The sequence below is a fragment of the Protomyctophum bolini genome (genome assembly GCF_963924005.1).
Source record: "Protomyctophum bolini genome assembly, chromosome: 3".
NCBI lineage: Eukaryota > Metazoa > Chordata > Actinopteri > Myctophiformes > Myctophidae > Protomyctophum > Protomyctophum bolini.
In genome coordinates this window covers 33,978,762-34,004,870 of record NC_137864.1, presented here as the reverse complement: position 1 = coordinate 34,004,870, position 26,109 = coordinate 33,978,762, and the positions used below count along the sequence as shown (strand labels likewise).

Below are 26,109 nucleotides of genomic sequence, written 5' to 3'. Positions count from 1 at the left end.
AACACACACACGCACACATGCACACACGCACGCACGTACGTACGCACGCACGCACGCATGCACGCACGCACGCACGCAAACATCATACACATATATACATACACAGCCTGTGGATGCTTTGAAAGGTGAAACAATGCACTGCTTCTCAGACTGACCCGGGAGCAGTGAATAGAGACTTATGCCAATGTAATGAGTTGTCAGGCTCGACCTCGAACCCTGTACTGTGACCAGACAGCTGCTTATGACATAGTGAGTGACATTTGTATTGCCTTTGAGGCCCGAGGTATGGTTCTGGACTGTCCAGCTCACAAATGGCTGCAATTGGTTATATTATAATTATTATTAATGTTATTATTATTATCCTTATTCTAAGGAAGAACAATGTGATGTGAGCGGTTACTGTATGTGTGTATAAAGTAAAACATGAGCAATGTAAGGCTGAGCCCTTCCCTGCCCCCTCCCTTTTGCTTAAAGCTTTACGCAGACAACCATCAATACATGGAGGAGTGAAGAATTAACACAAAGAGAGGGAAACAAACAAAAAACATTAAATTAAATGGAACACTCCAAACAGCAACCTGTGATCATGTTGATGTGAAGCCTTGCATCTACGGTCGGGGTGTGTCCGTTCCATCATGGGATCCTTGCTCTGCACTCCACAGATCCACCAAATCCACATCGCAGGACAAGGACACGGTCCGTCGTGCTATAATATACCATGACAAGCGGCTGGACGTGTTCCAAATGTTTGACATTTTAATGGATATTGGAAGGGATTTTTTTTCCTTTTCACAACCCAATATCCCTAAGAGGAGAGATTTTCTTGGTGCTAAAAAAAGAAGAAGAAATAAATAAGGTTACGGGACTGTGTGACTGACAGACTGTGTGACTGACAGACTGTGTGACTGACAGCTTTCTGAGGATGGGGAACATCAGAGGCGAAGGTGTCCAGCTGCAGACTTGCCGTGCAGATGGCACAAACAGCACTAGTCCGGTGGAACTGTCATATTGTCACTAGTCCGGTGGAACTGTCATATTGCCTTAAGCTTAATTTCTACTCCGTCGCACGATGGTACTGCTTGCTGACAAGTTGAATATCAGTTCTTGGTGGCAAATGACACCGTCGTAGTAAGGAAGGAGTATAAATTAGGCTTTAGAACTAAATGTATGCTCTTGCACATAATTCAAGTAGATTGTTTTGGTTATACTGGGGGTTGTTCTCGTCTGTCAACATGTTTGAAGAACTAGAATGATTTCATTGCGAAAACAAAGAAGTGAGAACTCTAGCCTGTGTGAGAAACACGTGTCTGTAGATTGTGTGTTACGTGCGCACACACACACATACACACACACACACACACACACACACACACACACACACACACACACACTCTCTCTCTCCAGACTAAGATCTTGGCACACTATCGCACACACAAAAACATGAATACAGGCAATCAGCATGCACACACGGAAACATAATTATATGTATGCATGCACATATACATTTGACGTAACACACGCTTGCACGCACACACACACACACACACACACACACACACACACACACACACACACACACACACACACACACACTCTTATACATGTGTTCACACTGTTGAGAGCAGGCCTCATTCGTGTCACATGCAACCGTATACACCATGTATGTGTGTGTCAATGGAGAACAGTCAGATCATGTGTGTCAATGGAGAACAGTCAGATCATGTGTGTCAATGGAGAACAGTCAGATCATGTGTGTCAATGGAGAACAGTCAGATCATGTGTGTCAATGGAGAACAGTCAGATCATGTGTGTCAATGGAGAACAGTCAGATCATGTGTGTCAATGGAGAACAACAGTCAGATCATGTGTGTCAATGGAGAACAGTCAGATCATGTGTGTCAATGGAGAACAGTCAGATCATGTGTGTCAATGGAGAACAGTCAGATCATGTGTGTCAATGGAGAACAGTCAGATCATGTGTGTCAATGGAGAACAGTCAGATCATGTGTGTCAATGGAGAACAGTCAGATCATGTGTGTCAATGGAGAACAGTCAGATCATGTGTGTGAGCTAAACTCTTGTTTTTCAAACTGAAATAATTCATTGCTGTACGTGCCACGTCGTGCCATGCTCCAGGTGACCCTCCCTGTCCAAAAATGTAGTTAAGTTTTTTCACATCAACCTCCATCTCTGTAGTCCAAACAACCTCCAAATGATTGACTTCCTGTATGTCGGTCATTAAAAAAAAAAAAAAGAATTACACACAGGTTAAAATGAACACGTTGAGGTGTCTGTGGGTTTACTTTGTGTGTGTGTGTGTGTGTGTGTGTGTGTGTACAGTCTTACTTACAGTATGTTCCTACTTCGTATAACCAGTGGTTTCCAACTTTTTTCATATCAATTATTTTTATATTTTTTATTTGATCCACGGACCACCATTTGATGAGATTTAGCCTCTCAGACGCAAAACTACGAATATTTTGTTGTCGTTGGATAAGATTTTGTCCACAATTCCATGCTGTATTGATGTGATACCATAGGAGAGATAACAACAAAATAACAATTATTCTACATGCTCTAATTGTGTAGACTTCTTGTGAATTAAATAGGCCTAACACAGATGTAATTTAATTGAATTCTTGAAAAAATAATTGTAAAATGAAACTAAATGGACCCTTACGGCTCCCTTTGTCTTCATTTTACACTAATTTTCATTTTACACTATGGTTGTGAACCACTGGTATAGTCAGTGAGGTGTGATCACACAGGCTCTAATTCTGCACTGGCTTCATTTAGATTTTTATAGGGGTTTATATGCTTTTAATAGCTGCATTTGACGGGTCAAACTAGGTTTTTTTTTATGATTCTGAATCCATTTAAAGCATTATTTTTGCACAAAGAAATGGCCATAGCTGTCATCACAAAATTTGTGATGAGTGGAGCTGAGTGGAGCTGAGTGACAATAATTCGTAATTTATTCTAATTGTTATTGCAATTTACGATCTGCGTTCGCTTCCCGCATTCGTGCGTCTTACTCGTATATAATAATAATTATTTATTTTTTCAAAAGGGCACATTGCTGTCCAGAGGGAAAAGGGCAGGTGCTCTAGCACCCCCTAGTGTCTATCTGTGCACATCACTGCTGACATTAAACTGACATAATAAGAAATAAGAAACCAACGCCCCGCTTGAGAGTACATCAATGAGAAGGTGGGCTTGTAGATCTGCTATTTCTGGCTGATGTGGATGCTGGGGTTCAACTGGTTTAAGGTGTACAAAATAGTGAAACCACCATGGCTCATGATCACACCACTGCCAGCTTTCTAAACCTGCTTTTGAAGACAATCACAGTCTTTGGGTTTGAGGGAAGGTATCAAACTAAACTGAGGATGAACACTAGGGTAGTATTTTTCTTCACAAAGCTTTGCCTCAGTAGTTGCACTGGCTAATGTAAAAAATGTCACTGAATTGTTTGCAACTTTTTGCATATTAAATTGTTTTGATAATTCAATGAAATTTACACTTTTCAGTCAGAGCATTGATAGATGTAGCTGTCATCTCTTAATCTGACTGACAAAACAAAACCAGGATCTGAACTAAAAGCTAAACGAAAAAGTACCAGCCATCTGAGGACAAACTAAAATAACAAACTAAATAACTGAAGAGAAAAAAGGCTAAAATCATCACAGTGGGGTTTTGAGGATGTTGGTGGGTCTGTGTCTGGGCTGAACTGCCTGGCTTTTATAGCAGTAGGGCTACCACAGGTGATAATTGGGGAACCAGCTGCAGGTGTGCCTGTCTGATGAGAGAGGAGAGACACAGTGCACACACACTGTAGCGCCACGAAGATGCCAAAAGCCGCTCGTGGCAGGAGTCTCTTCCTGGTTTTTAGACAGCTGGTGGATGAATGTAAGAATACTAGCATTATGAATTCCAGGCAAAAATACCTGCCAATTAATTTTTTTACCCACCCTTCTATGTTTAAATTAATTGCATTACTAAAATCTGAAAAACAAAAAGTAATCTATAAATTGGGTGCTTTTCTGAAAAGTTCCACTGTACAAATAGGGAAAGCCTTCTGATATGTCAATGTATATCATGTAATATATTGTATACTTTTATGAATCTGTGCTCCAAACCATGTGATCAAGGTCGTGAGTTAAATGATAAATGATAATGATGATGATGAAAAATGAAGCTTGCGCACAGCTTCCACTTGCCATGGGGGCAAGCGTTTCCAGTTTTCTGGTCGACGCTGCAAGTTGCAGTGTGGGTGGAGCTTCATTTCCACCCACCAGCTGTTTAAAAACCTGCTTGTACCCACAGGGTGTTAGGCACAGCACAGTAATTGAATGAATGAGTGAGTGAGTGAGTGAGTGAGTGAGTGATGATGTCATGGCCACACGCAACACAGGTGTTGGTTTCAGTGTCACTTCATTATGATCCCTCTGAGTATATAATACCCAGCGAAATAATATGTGATGACTTAAGGTGACATATTGGGTTAACCTGCCATAATGTAAAGTGGCAAATCACAAATTATGGAGCTTTACTGTTTACTCTAAATGTTGCTTTTCCCCCAAAGCATCCTACCGGTTTTTAAGTCATGGTTAATCTATTGAAGCATTCAATTCAACTACATTTAAACTTTTGTTCCAACTAGCCCATCTGTTTTGTGCCATAACAATGCCACCCATTAGCCACAAGAGTGCGCCATGTCCCCAACTTCTCAGACTCAAACCATGACAGTACAGGGACCTAGTGAAGATTTACGCTGAGATTCGGTTCATGCTAATGTAAGAGGATAAAAGCGTTATTACTTTTAAGTGAAACATTTCTTGACTTTTATCTGTGTTGCATATTAAACAGATTTTTACCAGTTCCCAATCCGTATGCTGAGTTTCTATGGACTATTCACTTTGTCTCAGCACACTGCTCCTACATCTTACACATACACACTGCCATTATATTTATAGTTAATTAGTCACCAACTGAGTATAATATATCACCACTGTCCATATGTGGTGTAGAATAGATGTAGTTGTTGTTTTCAAGTAGCCTACTAATAGTCCACCAAACCAACCAACAATACAACCAGGGGCAACATGAATGTTGGCAGTTGAAGGAACTTTGGGAGATCACAACAAAGCAGAACAACACACACATACTATCTCCCTCTCTGTCTGTCTTGCAGAAAGAAATATGTGGAGCAGCAGTCTTCGCGCTTTTAAAAGAAAATAATGAGGAAAGCCAGGAAACGACCATTTTAATTAATGTACCCCATGTGGGTAACCATTGGTATAGCCGCCTACTAGTCTCCTGTTGCTCTTAAGTGTGGTGAGGCATGGTCTCATTCATCCAACAAGATCATTTTTGGTCACATAGCATCTTTAATACCACCGTTATAATAATTAGGATATCAAAAGTATGGAGTATACATACATCATTTGCATCGTGGTACACAAATCTGTTCCTCTGCGATTTATGTTTTTCATGTCTTCTTCTTGTTCTCGGGAACACCCTTGGTTTATTGTCTGGACATTGTGCTGATACACCGACTCATCCTGAAGAGCTGATGACGCTGTCTTCAGGAAGGAGAACATTTAATTGGACATGTATTGTTAAGTAATATAAAAAACAAAACATAAGATTTGATACTTTTTTTTCTCTCCAAATGTAACTTGAATCCTATAGTCTACTACTTTTTTCTCCAATACCAGTATTCAGGAATCTTGATATTAAGCCCAAACTTGAATCCAAGGTCACCAATATCAAAGTACGTCAGGTAGGTTTCATAAACCTACGGGTGTGGGTCTTGCGGTGGGGACAAAGGAGGGGGGGGGGGGGGGGGAGAAGAGAGAAGGAGTAAAAAAAAAAAGAAAAGAAAAAAAAACATGATGTTTTGTCGTTTTTCTTCTTGTTATTTTTTTATTTAATTTTTTTGCAGTGAAGTTCTTGAAGCTGTGGAGAACAGTCTCTTGAAGCCATGCCTGTTTCTTTTTTTTGTTTTTGTTTGTTTGTTAACAGTCCAAGATAAACGGATTCTCTGCTATTTAGTTCGGAGGAGGTCATGTGAACAGGTCGGAGAGAGTGAGGGGCCTGAGGAGTAACTCCTCATCCGCACGCTTCCGACACCCCCCCCCCCCCCCCCCCGCAGCTTTCCCCCTTTAATCACTGCAATCTTTTTATCCCCCCCCCCCAGCCCCTCTCCCTCCTCCTCCCATCAGTGTGTGGTTTGTGTCAGACACTGGTGATAGAGGCGAGGCAGTTGGAGGACTTCTGCAGTTTTTCAGGCTGCGGCGTGGGCGGCTCGGGGATGGCGCGGAAGCTGAACGGCAGTCCAATGCTGGTGGTACCGATGTGGCCCGGGCTCAGCGCCGGGTTCTGCCGTCTATTGCTCTCCACTATGCTGGATGTGTTGGATGCCAGACTTTCACGTGTCCTGCACGACCGACAGACAGACAGACAAACACAGACAGACAGCAGATGCTTCACTCAGTATACAGTATATGTCACAGTATGATTGGTCTCGGTCTCTCCGACGGAGGCTCGCCGCCTGAAGGCCACGTGAGGGACCGCCGAGTGATGTAAAGCGAGCGAGTCGCCGTGCGGAGTGGTGCGAACCAAGTCTCAGGACCTCCGAGACGTCATTTATTTCTATCGACCGGGGGTGAACTCGAGGAAAATGAGCACTCTTTTTTCAATCTCACTGGTGTGGAATTTATGTGAACTCATTTGAAGGATTAGTATAAAATTCAATGAAACTTTAAAAATGGACACAGGTGTAGATTTACCACCATTTTAAGTGTCTTCAAAGGTTTTTCAGTTGATGATTTAAGAATCACAACCTGAATCACTGCTGCAAGGTGCATCAGATGACCTAAATTCCTGACCCATAGTGTGAGATGCCCAAAAACGGATGTCCAGTCTTGTCAACTGAGAATCCTCCAGAAATGCTGGATCTTCATTGGAATGTGGAATGTCCGTAATTTGGCATCCTGTTTGATGTTTTATTACATTTTCAAGAAGTCACTATGACTATGTATTATGAATGTAGCTGGTGTGAACTGAATATATGACAAGCATAAAGTATGCACTAAACGCAACTGTGGTTTCAAATATGTTATCGCAATGGAGTTACAATGTTTCTGGATCATCCTGATAAATATCAATGCGATAGTGACCGTTCACTCTTATCTAAACCAGGGTGCCAAACCGGTCCTAGTAATGGAAACGAAAACCAGAAATGAACAATATTTTACAAGGAGCAGCAATGTAAATGGACACATGATCATACATATGTTGTTTTTCAAAACAGAAATGTTAATTTGTAGTCTCCATTACCATTACATTTCCCCCGGCTATTTCTGCCCAAACTCTCATAATTATGTCTTTCGGACTGCATCACTTTTCAGTGTGCCTTCATTGTATCAACGAGAAAGATCCTAAAGGACATTCTTTTCATGTTTGAATAAACAATATGTACTGTAGGCCAGCCAGGCTGCCTCTACACTACAGACTACATTGGCAAAACAAAGGACAAACAGCCCCCTCTTTTTTACTTATTGACTTGAGTCAACAGTCTGTCTCGAGATACTACTACAGAGTACAGACTAGAGACACAATGTTCTGTTTGCTTGCACTGTGAATTGTTGTATACGGTTCACAATGACCCAAAGGAGGGTCGTCTAAATGAGATTATATAGATTATATAGATTGTATAAGAAACGTAAATGTGATGATACATGTTTATATATATTATTCTTGTTAATGATGCATTGGTGCACATGGTACAGTATGCTGAATTTGTGCTGTATAAAGAGCGTAATTATCCTGACGGCTGTTCACACTAGTAACAATAACTAACTATAACTATAAAGATAACTAGATTGTTCACCATTGTCTTTGTTATAATAGTTGTGGACTGTGGATTATTTTTGAAATAATATAGTTCTAGTGCTTGGAGTGAACGGCCCATTAGACCTCACTCCTACAACAGTGTGTGTGTGTGTGTGTGTGTGTGTGTGTGTGTGTGTGTGTGTGTGTGTGTGTGTGTGTGTGTGTGTGTGTGTGTGTGTGTGTGTGTGTGTGTGTGTGTGTGTGCATGTGTGTGTGTCGCGCGGAGTAATGTGACACCATAAGCTACTAATAAGAAGAGCAAAGATGCTTATTATTGGTAGTGTTCATTCACCTAAAATGCAGAACATTTCCAAACAGCACCCTTGCTGTTGTCTTTTTCAATCAAATCAGGTCTAGAGGCACTTGCCATATTCAAGCAACACAATGACAAGACCTGCAAACTATTTTCTGTGGAGAAGAGGAGAGGAGAGCAGGGCACTGAGAGTGGGAGGAGGCGGGGCTATTGGGTAGCGGTGCATGTGCATGTGTGTGTGTGTGTGTGTGTGTGTGTGTGTGTGTGTGTGTGTGTGTGTGTGTGTGTGTGTGTGTGTGTGTGTGGCGCCTAACATAAGGACTTCACTAAGGAGACACTGTAGACCTTAAAACAAATTGAACTGCCGAATCAAAATACATTATGGAAATTCTGAGTCGGAAACACACATCGTTTTTGAGCATATTGCCTGCATGAACTGCTCCAGTGGAGCTGCTCCGTGACCAACAGTGTAAGACTGGTTGGATTGGGCAGCCCCCAGGTGTATATGTACGAATGTATTAATCGCTTTGTTGTTGTTGTTTTTCAGTTTTTTTCCCCAAACCGGTTTAGTGGTTGGGGCTGGAACACTAAAACATAAACATTAAAATCTTCATTCTTCTTGGAATGAACCGATTGAAATTTCTGTTTTCAAGCCATGATTTAAACTAGTGGTTTCTAATGGTCAACCAGAGGGCCACATGCACACCATGTGATTTCACCTGATCCCTTTTCTTCCTCTGTCTGGGTGTTTTAAATGGAGCATGCAAATCTCTGTCACCTTTGTTTGAACACAACTGATAAAGAAACCCCAAATGAAGAAAGAACAAAGCCCTCCTTAATATCCTACCTGGGGGAGTTGAACCCACTGTCCACGGTGACGCTGCTGCTGTCCATGCTGTCCAACCTGGCGGAGTGGGCCGACTTCTGGCTGCTGCTGTTCTCCGTCTCCTTGGGGCTGAGGAGGGTCAGGTTCGTTTCTAACTTGCGCTGCAGGTCGTGGTCCTTCTCCCGCTCCAGTAGCCACTGCATGGTTCCCTCTCCACCCACCACGTTCCCTCCACCGCCGCCGCTGACGCAGCCCCCACCGCCCTCCCCGTGTTCTTTACCGTCCTCTACCATCGCCAAATCCTTGGGGTGGTCCTCCGTGGCCTCCTCATCGTCCTCCTCGTCGTCCGATACATTGTAATAGTCAAAGGAGGCCGAGGGCACGGTCGGCTCCAGGCAGCCCTGCAGGGCCGCGGGCGAGGCCGAGGAAGTGGCTGAATTGGAAGGCTGCTGGGGCTCAGGATTGTCAAGGGCCTCTGTTGATTTGGCGTGTGAGGCTTTTCGCAATGTGCCTGACTTGGTGTAGCTGCTATCCACGTAGCCTGCGGACAAGGCGCTGTGTGGCGGTTTGAACAAAGTGTCTTTGCTGAAAATCTCTTTCCTCTTCATTACGCCGCCGCCACCCCCCCCTCCCGGGTCCACATTGTGTTGATGTGGCGTCAAGCGGGCGTTCTGCGCGGGCTCCGGCGTCTGGCTCGGTGTCAACCGGACCGAGCCGCTCTGTCCCTTTGTCGCGGGCAGGTCCTCTTTGTACTCCATCGTGTGGGAGGAGGCGAGGTGAGGGGCTTGGCGATCAGCCGGAGAGCCCTTCCGGAGTCCTCCCGATGAGGTCAATGTGTCATATTCTGATTTTGCCTGAGGCGAAGGGGCAGTTAGGATTGTTTCATTTGACGTATTGCACTGGAAGTAGTCATCTGTCGAGGGCTTGGGAGAAAGTCCCATCAGCTCGCTGTAAGTCGGCAAGCTGTCTCTGCTTTTGTTTCTTTCTATCGTGTTCCGCAATCTCGACTCGTCCGTACTTCCTTTCCCCATATCAGGCACATTAAAATCAGAATGGAACTTAGCAGCAGAGAACATGATCCTTGAGTAGTGGGAGGACTTTTGTGTTGCCCGCAGCGTCCCGTCATCGGTGTGGTAGTGGCTACGCTCTTCTAGACTGTGGTCAAATTCTTCTGGTGCGATCGACGGGCCCTTCAGAGAGTTGTCCATAGACCGAGATCGCTCCTTGGCCTGGTCCGATCTCTCGTGACGTGATTTCCTGTCCTGATTGTGACTGTGGCTCCGTTGAACCTTGGACTGGGACGTTCCGCGTGAAGGCTCAGGGAAGGGCATCTCCGTCCGTCGTTTGGCCAGCTCCCCAGACACATCCCATTCAGGTGTAACAGGGCAGTATGAGTCTGTGATGTTGGGGTTGCTGTGGACCAGGTATGTTGTTCCACCGCTCCGCCTGCGCTCCAAGGTATACATGGCCTCCCGAGGTGAGCGCACGAGAGAGTGGCTGAAAAAGCGGTAGTCCCTCTCCATAAAGACGAGGTCCCAGTTGGATGCGTCAGACGGGTCTCCCCGCGAGGTCCGGGGTTTGCTGTGTGAGCGGGACTTACCGTGCGGAGCTCTCCTGTGGCCACGGCCCCTCCTGCTGCGCTGGGCCGAACACCCTGCCTTGTTCTTCTGGGCACGTTCTTCTTCCAGCCTCTTCATCACGGCCGTGTGCCTCGCCACGTTCTCCACCGTCAGGTCCGGGTTGATCCGGCGGATGATCTCCTGCTCCACTTCGCGGGGGATAGGAGTAGTGGGCACATCCTCATCACGCAGTGGCCACTCCTCTGGCGGGAACTGGGCTGAGAAGGTGGCCAGCTGCCTCATCTTGTCCTTCTTGAAGCTCAGTCGGAACAGCCTTAGTCCAAATCGCTTGGACTGTTTCTCAACGCTGCCTCCACCACCGCCATTGCTACCTTCTTTCTTTTTGGTAAGTGTGTCTGTTTTATAAGGGAAAGAAGTGATGCCCTTGCTCTTATCCGTCGCCTCTTGAGGCGGTGGCTGAACAGGAGGCGTAGCAGGCGGGGGATGGGGGTATGATGGGGGATCTCCTCTGTGCTCCTTCGTTGGGACGCTTGGTGGGGGCTCTCCGCCACTATGGTCCTTGGGGTGTTTACTTGGGTAGGGTTCGCGCCTGTGTTCCTTGGGAGACTTACTTTGGAGCACAGAGGCATGGAGTCTGGATGGGTCGTCTCGGAAAGAATTGTATGATTGTGGCTCATTGTGGTTCTTGCGCACGGGCCTCTCCCTCAAGCAGACAGGTGTAGAAGGTGCTACGGAGCCCGACAGAGGTGAGGTGCACTGCTGTGACGGCTGCTGTTGCGGCTGACGCTCAGCAAGCCGGTCATCGAGGTGATACCACTTGTTGTTGGTTCTGATGAGGGAGGGGGTGATAAAGTAGGTCTGGGGAGTGACAATGAAGTAGCCCTCGGGAGTTGGGAAGATCTTCCTTTCTCGTACCAGCATGTTCAGGGTATGCCGCAGAACCTCTGGGCTCGGTGTAGGCACGCCTACAGGAAACACAGATTACAAAGTAACAAAATGTTGTTACTTGGAAAACACACACACACACACACACAAAAGAAAAAAAGGAAAGAAAATACATTCCACGCAATCTCAAATAGGCAAATGCATGAAAAGAAAAAACATCACACCATTAAAAGATCAAGGGAAATAAAACAATGTTAAACATGAGGGCATAAAGTCTAGAGGTAAAACCAGCGAATTCAGAAGAAAGCCTATATATATGTAGAGGCAAGCTCAAACTATACTTTGCCTCTCGGCTGGGCACATGCATTATACAGAAATCGTTTTTGACGCGTAGTAATATATTGTCCAGGCATTGACTGCTGTAGGGTGATGTTCCCATTTATTGTACACTTTTGTCAGCAGTTTTCATAATGCAAATATAAAATGATACGGTAAAAACCGTGTGATCTCTAGCCTCTTGTGCCCATACCTTCCAAACCATTCAACCTGGCTTGTTGCACCTGTGTCATTATGTCAATCCACACACACCCCCCATGGTGAACCCGCCCATCAAACGGGTTAAAGGCACACACAGGCAGAAATGGCTCCTTCAATATATATATATATATATATATATATATATGTGGCGTGCACAGATATGGGCCAGATTTGCCCAACGTGAGCGCAAATCGGTGTTATGAGGAAATGGTTGTTAATGCACCGGTCTCTGTTCATCTCTGACGTCAGACTAGAGTCAAGCTCGATCAGTGAGAGAGTAAGGCTGTCCCCAAACATTCAAAGGTTCGGACACTCGCTTGTTACGTTGGCACTCCTTCAAGCCTGTTTTTTCAGAATCACAGTAGTACTATGTTTATGTTGTGTTTACAATAATTTGAAAGCCGCGTATGGACAGGACACAAACACACTGTGATGACGAGGTGCGGAAAAACTCCAGTGTGGGGAAACTTCAAATTAACGGAGGATAAAAGAAAGGCTGTGTGTCAAATATGCAACAAGCACATTCTGTGTGGCACAACAAAACTGGGTGCTCATATAACAAATTTAAGTAATTTAAATTAAATAATGCGCCTCAGATAAATAAATGTAATAAGAGCAAATGATATAGGCTAATAATAATATCCATTATCAAATTCTCTCGTAGGGCAGCTATTATTGGGCAGAGAGAGAGCGCTTTGTCTCTCAAAAGTAAAAGTCTCTCAAAAGTCTCTCAAAAGTAAAAGGTCAAATAGCCCAAACATCAATATGACATACAAATATTGAAATACTAAAATGACAATGCTCTGGACTACACTAGAGGAGCCACATATTAAAGCCTTAAGATTATTATTATTTTAATTAAGCTGCCTGTTTTCAAACATTTTTTTTGTGTCCGTGACCTGTGACACAGAAGGTGAATAGTATCCTACATGTCAATAAATGAAGCAATTTTTAATCCAAACTAGATTGGGGGGTTAAATACAACAATATAAAATGACAATGAATGTCATTTTTGTCAATTTGATTTCATTTCTGATGTTTTTACAGGTGTTTTTGTAATCTGTGTGTGTATCATAGTGCAAGTCAATAATAATGTGCAAGTCAAGTAATATTTGACCAGTGGTATCTATATTTTGACTCAAGTAATAGGTTTGTGCACTTTGTCATCCGTTGGTGAGTATGATGATGATCTGTAGCCTATATAATTTTCATGCCTGCAGAGCACCTGTTTTTGGTTCCTTCTGCTAACAAGCACAATTCAAATGGAGAATATCAAAAATAACTCCAAAAAGCTATTTGTAGGCTCCATTGGGAGTGGATAGTAAATGGAGACGTTGCAAAGTACATGAATTAAGTTAAGTGTAATTTCATGACAGTTGTGTCATCAGCACTTTTCTCTGAATCAGGAAGTATCAGAACTATTTGCCTCTGCTGGAGCACAGAGTCTGCTGTGGGTTGAAAGCATAGGTTTAAGTGTATAACCATTGGCAGTTTTGCATAATATGGTCACGTCCGATTGAAAACATTTGCACATGGATCCTGGTAGACTTTAAGAAAAGACTACCCCTAAGGAAAATGGTGCTGCTTTCTGGGCTGCGAATGTAAACATAGCTGTTGGTCACCCACCGATGCTTTAACAGACTGGCTATTTTGGAACTACTTGTAACTTGACATACCCCATGTAAGCAAGATGCTGACAAGAGCTTGCCATTCTACCGACAAACTACTATCGAACAAATATTCACTGCAAGTCCAAGCACTACAGTTATGTAAGATGCAAATGATATATAAAATCACCTAACTTTTCCTTTGACCACGTTAACCATGGTGTCCCTATTTTGGGCATATCATTACAGCCAGACATTCTCAAAAGTAGCTTAGGCCTGACTCACCGCACGACACACTTTCCATAATTAATTTAATTCCCTTTTGTCACAATGGATATAGACCCTGGCTATAGTATCGTCACGGCTAATTTGGCCACTGACTCCGGGGGCATACTATTTTTCTTTAACTCGAATATTTTTACATTCCCAGATTTATCACCGCCCACCATCTCACCCAATTGTCTGCGTTGTTACAGTGTAGTTCACCATACATACTGTCATTGGCTGTGGGGTCAGTCAGCCAGGACCTCAGGAAGCCCCTCTGAGCATGTGGACAAAACCAGAATAGATGCTTGACATGTTCGTCTGAGTTACAGGCTTACAGCCAACTCTGGGGCATCTCCGCTTCCCCGCAAAAAGGTGGGGTGTCAGTTATGTACTGTGCTCCAGGCCTGTGTGATGCCATGTCAGTTCAGCCAGAAGATCAGGTGGATGTGCCTTACCTGGGAAGCTGGAGGTGAGGTGTTCCACCAGAGCCTCCTGAGTGACAGGCTTATGGGCTGAGTTCATGGCTGAGATGGCCAAACACAGGATCTCCCCCAGTGGGATGAACTGGGACTGGCTGATGGGGGACATACTGATTGGAGACACATCACCTACGAGAGAGAAAAATAAAAAATAAAACGAGTGAACATGAACAACAGTGCTGATACTGTGGGTCTATGTCTATGATGTAATGCAGTGGTGTTCAACTGTGTGCTAAATGCAGACTGTGCACACGTTTTTTTTCATTCCTAAACACTACATCAGGTGATTTCATTAATTACCACACCTTCACCCGGAGAGACATGTATTGGGGGAGGGGTGTGAAGGTGGGGACTAATTAGTGAGATCTGTATACTGTGTATGCACAGCCCTCCGTGGCTCATGATTGGACACCAGTGATGTAATGGTAACAAAAACAGAGGTTTTTCCACACTGCCTGCAACATCTCCACCTCCTCACTGTTCAATCCTCATTCACCTGTACACAAAGTGAGAAGGACTAGTTAAGTAGGTACCCGTAAGTCACATGTCGCATATTGCTTGGACACAATAATCTTTTTGAGACTGTCTGTATCTCCCACGCTTTCTACAATGCCAAAATCGTGTGGGTTCATTTGTATTCCCTCCACACAAGAGATGCCACATTTTGAAAAGAAAAAAGAGATTAAAATATTGCTCTACAGCCTTTCTAATCCAACAGTGGACCGAAAGCTTTTAAGTTGCTGAAGATGTTGAATTAGAAATTATAAAAATGATATATGAAAAAGGTTCCGCTATACTTGATGATTTGATTTCCCACAGGATGAGCACATTCCCAACTGTGCCTGGTTGGTGAGGATGAGAGAGGGCTTCGAACATGACTGCATGTGGCCTACTCTGAAACAATGCAAGTCGGGAACGATGCCATTGCCAGTTAATGCCATGCCTGCCCCCCCTACCCGTTTATGCAATAACTGTTGAATCGTTGTACCCATTCTCAGAATACCCAGCACCCGTCCCTACCCACTAACATACTGATCGTCAGAAGCTGCTGATGTTGACGACATACAGTACATTGGCATATACGCAAATGGAGTTCTATTGTAGACGCTGCCATGTATACTAGCCTCGGGTAGCGATACTACTAATATCACTGCGTGGATATTAGTCTCGTCCCTCTCAGTGTTCTGCAATGTCCCGCCCCATATTTGCATACTAGGCCCTGGTTGGTTATAGCCTGATTCCAGACGAATCTGGTTGGCTCGTCACCATTTCGGCCGTGAAGTCATCCTGTAATTGAGAGGGGCCAGACTTGCAATGTGCATTGCAAATTCAGATGAAGGCTGGCTATGTGAGGCTACACGTATTGGCATGGTACAGCGGCACAAACGTGAAGCAAAGCTACCAAATTTGTGAAGCCGACAGGTCAGGTTGACAAATCAGGGAAGCTGGTCGATTTGGTGCTTTCTACAGGCCCGCGGACAGACCAAGACATATGTACAGACACTTGTGGCTTTTTGATTCTCAGAAGCTGTTTCGCCAAACTGCAACTCAGATTTTGTGAAGTATTGATTGCAAAAGGGAAGATTTATTTTCACAGGTGGCTCTACAGTGGGTTGTCTGAACATGGGTTCAGAGTAGATCAGACACAGAACAGGACCACTTAGGCGGGTACTCCAAACAAGACCCTTTGTTTGAAAGGCAGTTCGACTACTCGTGAGGGCACACAATACAAAGTTTACTCTGAGTGCAACATTTGAACCGTATGGTTATAGAAATTAACCTGGAGGATTGTTGTTGTCCAAAACTGCTGTGCTGTGTACCTACATTATAATTACTGTGACATAGACTCCTGACTTTTTTGGGGTGTTGAATGTGTGGGTGCGCCGTTGCGGCTATACAGTTTAGACTGCATGTCCATCATGTCCATATGGGCACTGACTGTATGGTCTCAACATTGTACAGTAGGCTATATTGTGTAGCTAAATTTGCTCTTCCCATGATATAAATGTGAAAGACTTAGGCCTACTGGTTTGAACACAAAAATAAAAGATTCAGTGAAATATTGTAAATTAGAATAATCAAGCAATATTAGTACAATCTGGAAAGGCCTAAATAACTAAGGAGGCCTATAATTTCCTACAAAAAACAGTTGTTGTAGGGTAATTGATGTGAAGCCAAGCACTACTACTACTACTACATGTGAGTAAAGGTTTATATTTCTACCATGTAACTAACACTGTACACATTACACAATAATTAAATGTCAAAGTGGAAACCCCTATGACAGCCCTATTGTATGCTAATAGCCTATATAGGAAAATGGAATGACGTAGCCATATGATACTGATAGGCCTATAGTGGGGGGTAATAATAAATGATCATTGTTTTTTATGGTTTGAGCAGAGCAGCTCAATGCCAGGCACAATAGTACAGGCTATAGGCTACTATAATATCTGATAGCAACCGTGAGATCGGCTCCTGTCCTGATAACACACCAATGTAGCTACATTTCAACAAGCCTCATCGATCCATCATCCATGCATAGGCTAGCCTACACATCATTGTCGAAGGTGTATAGCTATAGCCTACCTATACCATACCTATACCAGTGCTAAGCATGAAGACAGTGGCCTATATGAGGCTGGTGCTGCCGTTATCCGTAGCCGTACCTGCCGCCGTCTCACTCACCTGGTGGCGCCCGGTAAACTGGGGGGGACGGAGAGAGGTGAGGAGGAGGAGGAGGGGGGAGGTGCTGCTGCTGCTGATGCTGCTTCTGCGCTCGGACGTCTTTCTCACTACGGGAGAGATTGCGCTCCAGCGGCCGCTCGGCGAGATCCGAGCTGGGCCAGGCCCGGCGCAGATTAGCGCTGCGGTTCTTCTTCATAGTGAGTGACCCCCCCCCCCCCCTCCAAACCAGGTGGCCTTCACTGGGGCTACTACTACTGACGAGGGGAGGGAGAGGCTGCAGGGGGAGGTCGACCAACCAACCTCGGGGGCTCAGTCAGTGCCTCCCCCGCATGGGTGACGAGAGCGTCCCGCTAGAGCGATCACACACCGGACAACATGGCAGGGAGGAACCGGCGTGCACGGTCACACAAGACACGCACATACATACACAACGTCTCATTTACATCCACGGGCTGATCCGGAGGAGCGGAGCTCGCGGCAGCAGTGGCGGTGCTGGTGGTGGGGGTGCAGCAGGTGACTGCGCCAGGCATCACCCCTCTCATCGGCGTCGGTCCCGGCCACCATTTGTAGCAGCGTTCCCATTTGCATGCGTAGGGAGGCACATTACGTAGCCTCTCTGATGTGGGAGGAGGGAGCGGGGAGGAGGAGGGCAGGGGTAGAGATGAGGGAAATGGGGCATTGGAAGCGAGGGGGAGAGATAGGTTCCGGCGGAGGAGGCTTTTTGGATCCGTTTTCTCTCCCGAACTATAAAAGGGGGGTAAATATAAACGTAACGGGGGGTGGAAGGTTTGAGGGTTACAGATTCACACGCCGAAACAGGCCCCCGTATCTTCGACAATAGCTCAATTCACAACAGGAGTGCTGCTCAGATCGACGAGCCCCAGAAAACAAAAGAGCCCACTTGGAAAAGCCCATAAAGCTGGGAACGGCTCCGTGCGCTCACTCTGACGGCCAGTGAAGACTAGGTGGTGTGCCAACAAGCACCGGGGATGCCACGGCCATCATCTCCATCTTTATCCGATCAAGCACGCAAGACCCCGTCGTCCTTTTCGACAACAGCACGCCAGGAGAGGAGAGGGGAGGGTTGGAAGGGAGAGGGGGAAATGTAGAGCGCTGAAATAAATAAATAAATTCAAGAATAGATATCCACCGGTTCACCGCAATCCGTCGGAAGACGCGCTCCTAGGCTGATGGCCGTTGTAGCATCCATTCATTGACACGGAGGAGGAAGGCTGCAAACTCCACTCAACAGCCAATCTGTTTCAACACGCTAATACTGCAGCGGCTCCCCAGCACCTCTAGGAAGGGTGTGTGCGTGTGTGTGTGTGTGTGTGTGTGCGTGCGTGTGTACGTAACGTACGTATATGCGTTTGACTGAGCGTATGCGCGTGTCCGCCCCACTGAGCGCGTTTTTGCGTGAGCATGCATGCATGCGTCTGTGTCTGGGTGATTGAGGCTGAGGGGAGGAGAGTGGATGCACAGGAAATCGAGGACATATATGAAGAGGAGAACAGGAAGAGGAAGAAGAAGAAGGGACGCACGGAGGAGCAAAGGAGAGCGCAAACCGCAAATATGAAGTTACGAACAGCAAATTGCTTTATCAAATTCTTAGCCATCACATGATTCCCAGGGCATGAGAGCAACGCAACACACACACACACACACACACACACACACACACACACACACACACACACACACACACACACACACACACACACACACACACACACACACACACACACACACACACACACACACACACACACACACACACACACACACACACACACACACACACACACACACACACACACACACACACACACACAGCTGTAGTGTAGAGTGTGTGTTATTGTACTGTTATTTGAGCACTCTGCTTTAAATCACCCTGCTGTCTCCCTCACATGAACCTCAGATCAGCATCCCTATCCTGGGGCCGGGGGAAGCATTTGCAAAATAAATGAGCAAATAAATAAGATTTACAAGCTCAGTGTGTCTTGGGACCAAGTAGGCCTACAGAGCAAGCTCGATCAGGTCAAGTTCACTAGTCTAATTAGATGGTTTAAATAGTCTTTAATGGAAATGACTGGTCCCAGACACGGGCCGAGCTCTCAGTGTGAACCTGAACCACCAAGTGTTCCCCAATCTCAAGTCTGTCATGTCATGGCATGGGACGTGCGTGTGTGTGCGTGTGTGCGTGTGTGCGTGTGTGTGTGTGTGTGTGTGTGCGTGTGTGTGTGCGTGTGTGTGTGTGTGTGTGTGTGTGTGTGTGTGTGTGGGGGGGGGGGTTACAAATAGAGACAGAGAGGGAGAGAAAGACACCTTGCCAGCCATCTTATTTCACAGTAGTGCTGCAACAGCCTTTGTTGCCATGACGACGCAAGCCGATGATCTCATTGCTATACTGCCTCCAAGTGCCGTTTCCTCTTAAAGAGACAGGAGCGTGTGCACAGACAGTGAGATAGACATGAGGGGCTGTCTGTTTATATGCACAGATGAGAACCATCGTGTTGTATTGGAGGTTGTGTTACAGTGTTACAGAGTCATACCGGCATCCAAAGAAAATGGATCTGCAAAAGACGCAACCATGACCACAGACAGGATGTGGTACACACACACAACGGCTTTTGAAAAGAGAGTAGGCATATATATATATATATATATATATATATATATATATATATATATATATATATATATATATATATATATATAGTTAACATTATAGTTAACATTACGTATAATTACTAACTAATTCTGGGAATCCCGAGGCGTCCCCAGACCATTTTGGAGATATAATCCCTCCATCTGATCCTTGGTCTGCCCGGGGGTATACTGCATGTTTTCACATCTTAGCACTATATGTCTCACAATTAATGCTGCCCAAAAAAACATTCCCAATTATGCATTTGTCTTAACTCATATTCTGTCTTTAAAGTTTAAACGACAACTTTGTTTTTTTTAAACCAAGGTTCATGTTTTAGGTTGTTATTAGAGAAAGCAAAAGATGAGTGTTAAATGTTTTACATTTTGCTGCTTTCTTTCATTCTAACAATTTTAGCTATTTTTGACAGGCGGTGCGGTGCATAAATATGTATTTCTTCTTTATTATTATTTACTATAGTCCTACTAGACCCCAGGGAATTACATCTGGCCACAGTAATTGTTTTCCGTGTGTCTGAACGAACAACTGACTATACTGCCATACTACATGTGTAATAGGCTCAATATGTCAGTTTGTCACTTCACATTCAATAGATCCCGTGATCTTTTGTGGCCAGATGTAATTTCCTGGGGTCTATAGGACTATAGTAATAATAATAAAGAATATGCTGTAAAAGTTGGTATAAAACAATACATATTTAGCCACTTGTTCGAATGCCACCCGCACCCTGCCAAAAATAGTTAAAATCGTTAAAACTAAAGAAAGCAGCAAATGAAAACCAAAAAAAATAACACTATACATTCTCTATAACAACCTAAAACATGAATGAACCTTGGTTGAAAAAAAAGTTGTCCTTTAAATAGATACGGTACACAAAATGTGTGTATTGTTGTCATATAGAACATAGTCGATGTTATGTGTGCATTTGCATGTTTTCCCTTTACACTCAGGTAAAGGATGCAGTCTGTACTTTCTTTCTTGAAAGGACTGAAGGAGACATATTGTCACCAGTTGACTGCCCTCTAGTGGAAACTTCATGACATCACAATCTTTAACTATCAAATTGTATTGTCCAGTTTGCTTTCTCCACAGAGGGCAAAATAAATTAGCCATGGACCATGGTGGCCTACAATACACCTTCTGATCTGACATTAAGAACTATGGTGACATTTCCACTTCCTGTTGCGTCAATAGTTTCCGACCATTCTCTATGAAGACCCTCCCTTTCCTTCCACTAGGGGACATGCCTTGTAGCCGGGCATGGGTCCTTTTCCTGAACAAATGGACCACCTTCCTTCCTGCATAGCACACACACTCCTTCGCATAGCCCTTTGTTTATGGCGTTCTGATGAAAAACAAAGTCTCTCTGTTAATCAAATTGTATTTTACTTTCCAGCCTGGTGAAACAGCTATAGGCATACAATAAATTCAGAAACCTTGGACTAGGTTCTTTACCTGGAATTTGCAGCATGTAGAAAATAATTATATATTTTTTACACAAAGCAATTAAATAGAGAGAGCAAGGTGTAATTATTTTATAAATATGGTATCTCTTATTTCTTTCAAGGTTTCAACAGTGGCCTTGAGGCAGGGTGATTTGTACAAAACATGTTTAATCCCACTACTTGCAATGCTAGCTTTCACTCTAAATCAAGGATTTGTTGGACTGTTTGGGGATTAAACTGGACTAACTGAAAGCACAGCAATCATCTGGCTGGAGGTACCCCAAAATATGAAAATTGTGATACGGTATAATATACACATTCACATACACATACATTATACACAGTTCACAATTCAGTTCAGTTTAACAGCAATTTAGAAATGTGAATTGTTTGTGAGAATTAAACCTGCTTTACAGCTCTTATAAGAGCCCTCATTTTCCAACTATAATTAATACACCGTAGGATGAGTATTGATTTCTTATAGCCAGTCACATAATACATTATTCAACTGTAGAGATACAGGCAGAGTAGAAAAACCCAATGCTGGAGTTAAAAATAGTGCTGAGGTGTCAGATTCCAGATTGAAGTTAATCACATTTAGATTTTGTATTAGATTAGATTAGAATAATGTTCAAAATCTGGTAATATGGTGGAAATGTAATGTATATCATTTGGGAAATTGGAATACAATACATTTTTATGAACACATTTAGGCTAATAGGTAAACTCAAGACACTTTAAGGATTCATACTCTATACAACTATTTGTTCAATTTGGAGCACTAGTCCTTACCAGTTCAAATATATGAACTCCAAATTATGCACAGTGTGGGTAATGCAATTTAATAGATAGTGTAATCAGTCTGGTGTCAGAGGCACTTGCCCCAGGCTTGGCTCAAGGATGAAATGACTAAGGGTGCAGTTGAAAATGACGTGTATATAAAACAATATGTACATGAAACTTAAACTGAGGGGGCAGAATTTGCAACTGAGGGTGCCAGGCCCCCTCTGGCACCCTGGTGGCACTGGGCCTTCCTGCCCGTCAGGCAAGTAGTACAGGAAAGGTGCAATTCTGGGGAAATTGCAAAGTGTGGGTAGCTCGATCGCCTTTGGAAATATAGGCCCCTCCCACTGATTTTGCTAGGCAATTACAATGTCATATCACCCCTCTGATCATGTGTAAGTAATTAGGAGGGGATTTATCCCCCAAAAATCATGTTTTCACAACAAACGTTTAAATTTTTCGCATTTGCGTCACAATCTATGTCCGTACCAGTAGGGGCAAAAGTGGCACTGTTGTGCTAGAAACAGAGAGAGAGAGATAGTGTTGCACTGTTGCCTGTTAATTACAGAGAGAGAGAGAGAGAGAGAGAGAGAGAGGGAGAGAGGGGGGGGGAGGGGGAGAGGTGTCTGCTAATTCCCCCACACAGTAACATTTCTCGACCGTTTCTCGACGTGGGTCGGCTCGCCGGAACCGGGCTGGCACCCTGGACGAGTTCCTGTGGGTCTGGAAGTCTGGGACCCACCGGGGACCCCACACGGACCACTCAGTTCATACGGGTGTGATTTTTTGTAAAATAGGCTCTCGGCCCCCTCCCACTAACTTTGTAAGCCGATTATGGCCGAACGATACGGACTATGCACATTTCTGCTTGTGGTGTTTTAATCGCATATATATAGGTCCAGAGATCATGTGTACTGAATTTTGTGAGATTTGGACAAGATCTGTAGAGAAGAGCGAGGAGAGAGGTTAAGAGAGTTTAAGAAAATCCAAAATGACGGAAAATCTATCCAGAAGCAAAAATAAATGTTGACTTTACGAGGTGATTTTACAAGGCGAAATGTAAAATGGTCTGTTATAGCGCCACCATGAGTTTTTGCATTTTCCGATGGGGAAATTTAATAACAAATAAATGTAATAAACAATGTTAAATTTGTTAAATTGAACAAAGGGCTTTGAGATGCCCTGCATAATGGAATGGTCAATGTGTTCAAATTCAGATCAACTGGGCAAGATAGTAACACACACACACACACACACACACACACACACACACACACACACACACACACACACACACACACTTATTGTGTGGAATCATAATGGAATCTCATGCTCAGTACATCTTCAGCTAGCTTAGTCATTAAACTCATTATGCAGTCTGGTGAGTTATTAGTTATAAGACAAACATTCCAATGCTTATCAGTGAGAGCTTCAATAGGGTCATAGGGAAGCTATGTCACCTCGCTTGGGCTGGGGGGGGACAACATGTAACCAGCTATTTCAAACATGAATGGATTATATTATTTCAAATTCCTATGTGTCCATGAAGGTGTGTGCATGCATACCATATGCAAGTGCATCAAAATATTTTCTAAACCAACAATACCTGTCATAGGCCTATTGAACAACACTGTAAAGATCATTAATTTAAATGTCTATATAGTGTATCAGTGTATGTCACTTTCTTCATGGGGTAGCCAGCCAACGATTGACAGTTGTACATTTTCACTTTAAGAGACTCTGCCATTCTACATCAGGCCAAATTCCACACCTAATCTAATATTGTCTAATAATGATTTAGAAGGTTATATCTGCGATGCAGAGCTTCTTTTACACAAATAGGCTACAGGAAACTCAGCTCAGTCAATATTAATGTAGCTTCCCTATTAGGCCTATATTCTTTAGCCTATATTTGAGTCGTGTAAGCAGAGGGTATGGCTACAATGAGACACTTTGTGCTTTGTTTTGTTTGTATGGATGGGACATGGGTTGGGCATAGCCAGCCCCATTATTTTAACTGACAAGTTATTTTTAAGAACATCAATATGTGCACTGTATAGATAGATCACTTGATTTCAGTTACATCAAGCAGTATAAGGTGTGTTTTCAGTCGAGCTACAACACCTGCCTCTCTCACTCCCACACTCCACACAATGTGACAACAGTGTAAGTGATAACACCCAATGTTGTTCAAACTTGTCCCACCACATAGCGGCAGGCCATATCATTTCCTAGCCAACATGTGGGAACACTGGCGGTCTGGCGCAGAGATGCTGCCTTGAACAATTTAACTCATGGTCAGAGTAGGTAGGCCTATAGATAGCCTATACTGTAACCTATAAGATATGTCACACATATATAGACATGTATATGGCTTCAGACTCCTGCATCAAATAAAGAGCCACAAAGTCAGTGAGCCTTCATAATCCCTGAATAGTAGATATTATGCAAATTGTATGAAAATAAAGTGTTACGCCGTTATGAAACTTTTGAAGGATTAGCCTATATTGCACAACCAGACTCCTTAGGCTAAATGTTTAACAGTCAGTTCATATAGAATTAGAATTTAAAAAGTTTTGCTGAACTGCGTTCTGATGGCTAAAGTCTAGTCTATACTAATAATAAGTGAGGTTACCTATGCACTTGATGTTAAAGCCCGCAGGTGGATTAAGGGCCCGTCTTGACCATCCGTTCCTGAGGACATCGAGGTGGTTCTCCTTGCCTTGGATCAGCAGAACATGCTTGTCTATCCATCCCAGGAAGAAAATCTCCGATAAAGCGTGTGTGACCGTCTTGTTCCAAAAGTGCTGCATGTTTGCAGCTTTGAAATTGCCGAATATTTCGTAGCCGGTGTGATGCTTTAACTTTTCTGTGTCGTCCTGATCATCATCTCCACCAACCCGGGACAGCACCAGAGCCAGGGAGTGAGGCGCGATCTCAAATAACTTCTCCTCCATTTAAACATTTGTTAATGAACCGCAAACTCACCGTTGTGATCCATCCAGTTAGAAATAAACTGTTTCAACGGTAGCCTAGACGTTCTGTAACATGTAAAACATGCTGCACACGGCATTCTGAAAAGCCATACAATCTATAGCCTGATATAAGAAATATAAGGCTTCCAATTCCAACTTCTGGCGCCCAGGCAATACGCAGCCAACGCGCACGACCAGCCAACGCAGGTAGCAAAAACAACGAAGCCCCTTTCTCCACCACAGCGCGACATAGCGGGCCAAATGTCGCTGACTGTCAGGAGAAATTGCTTGCAGGAGCCGATGACTTCATTTTTCACCAATGGGTAATGCAGCTCAGTGTGTGGGACGACAATGTTACAATGTTAATAAGACACTCTTTCCTCAGTAAATTAACACCATGCAACACAGTTATATTATTATTATTATTATTATTATTATTATTATTAGATGACTTCACTCTTCGCTCAACATGTAGCCTAATATTTTCCCTTTCAGTATTAACATTTTAATATGGTAATGGGATAATTGTGTTTCCCTTTCTGTAAAATAATTAAATACGCGTCCTAAATCTTTTTATGACATTTTATGAGGGAATATCATTCAGCTGAATAATGAATCAACATATAATCATTTAACAGTTTTGAATGGGAGCCTGCAGTCAGTGGTACTTGACTAAAAAGGAAAATACAATATATATTTAGACATATTTACGTAAAAATAATGCAATAATGCAAAAAAGTTATGAAATCAATTGCTGCCAGCCTGCCAGTGTGTTTCATGGGCCCCCATGCAGGGGCCACACCATGTTGTTGAGGTGCACCATTGCTCCGATCTGCACCAAACTTGGCACAAACCTTTCAGGGCATGAGAATAAGCATGGAAGGGACGGGCCACATTGTCCAACCCAGCTCACTGTGTCACATGCAGCAAAGGGCCCCCTGGGTTGTTGAGGTGCACCATTGCTCCCATCTGCACCAAACTTGGCGCAAACATTGTTCAGGGCTCTAGCATGAGTAGTCACACTAAAAGAAAATCAGACCAGTGAGTGGTGCTGTACTGTACTGTACTGTACTGTACTGTACTGTACTGTACTGTACAAGCCCTCCCCCCTGGCCTGTGTGTGTCTCTGTGTTAGGCTGTGCAACAGTGAAACTTGGTGGTGAACAAAGGATATAACGCTATTTTCGTGCTCGGACACAGGGACCCACACCCCCCCC

The 26,109-nt window shown here is 43.9% G+C and overlaps 1 protein-coding gene across 2 annotated transcripts; it reads right to left on the bottom strand.

The window, feature by feature from the left end:
- Positions 1-6,222: 6,222 nt before the first annotated feature.
- On the bottom strand, positions 6,223-25,032 carry stox2a (storkhead box 2a). 2 transcript variants are annotated; one of them, XM_080759876.1, is made up of 4 exons: positions 24,553-25,032; positions 14,310-14,462; positions 9,000-11,523; positions 6,223-6,442 (listed from the first exon to the last, which is right to left on the bottom strand). In XM_080759876.1, exons 1-4 carry the CDS (start codon positions 24,872-24,874, stop codon positions 6,241-6,243), a joined length of 3,201 nt encoding a protein of 1,066 aa, XP_080616002.1. In that variant the 5' UTR covers positions 24,875-25,032; the 3' UTR covers positions 6,223-6,240. The 2 variants fall into 2 exon arrangements, with proteins under 2 accessions (XP_080616002.1, XP_080616003.1); XM_080759877.1 differs by lacking the exon at positions 24,553-25,032 and adding an exon at positions 17,022-17,882.
- Positions 25,033-26,109: the final 1,077 nt, after the last annotated feature.

Bases quoted from the DNA above. Each gene is read 5' to 3' on its own strand.
- stox2a (XM_080759876.1), bottom strand. From the start codon at position 24,874: ATGGAGGAGAAGTTATTTGAGATCGCGCCTCACTCCCTGGCTCTGGTG. The intron at 14,463-24,552 runs GTAACCTCACTT...TCTCTCTCGTAG, and splicing joins CTTTAACATCAAGTGCATAG to GTGATGTGTCTCCAATCAGT. The intron at 6,443-8,999 runs GTAGGATATTAA...TCGGTCGTGCAG, and splicing joins AGTGGGTTCAACTCCCCCAG to GACACGTGAAAGTCTGGCAT.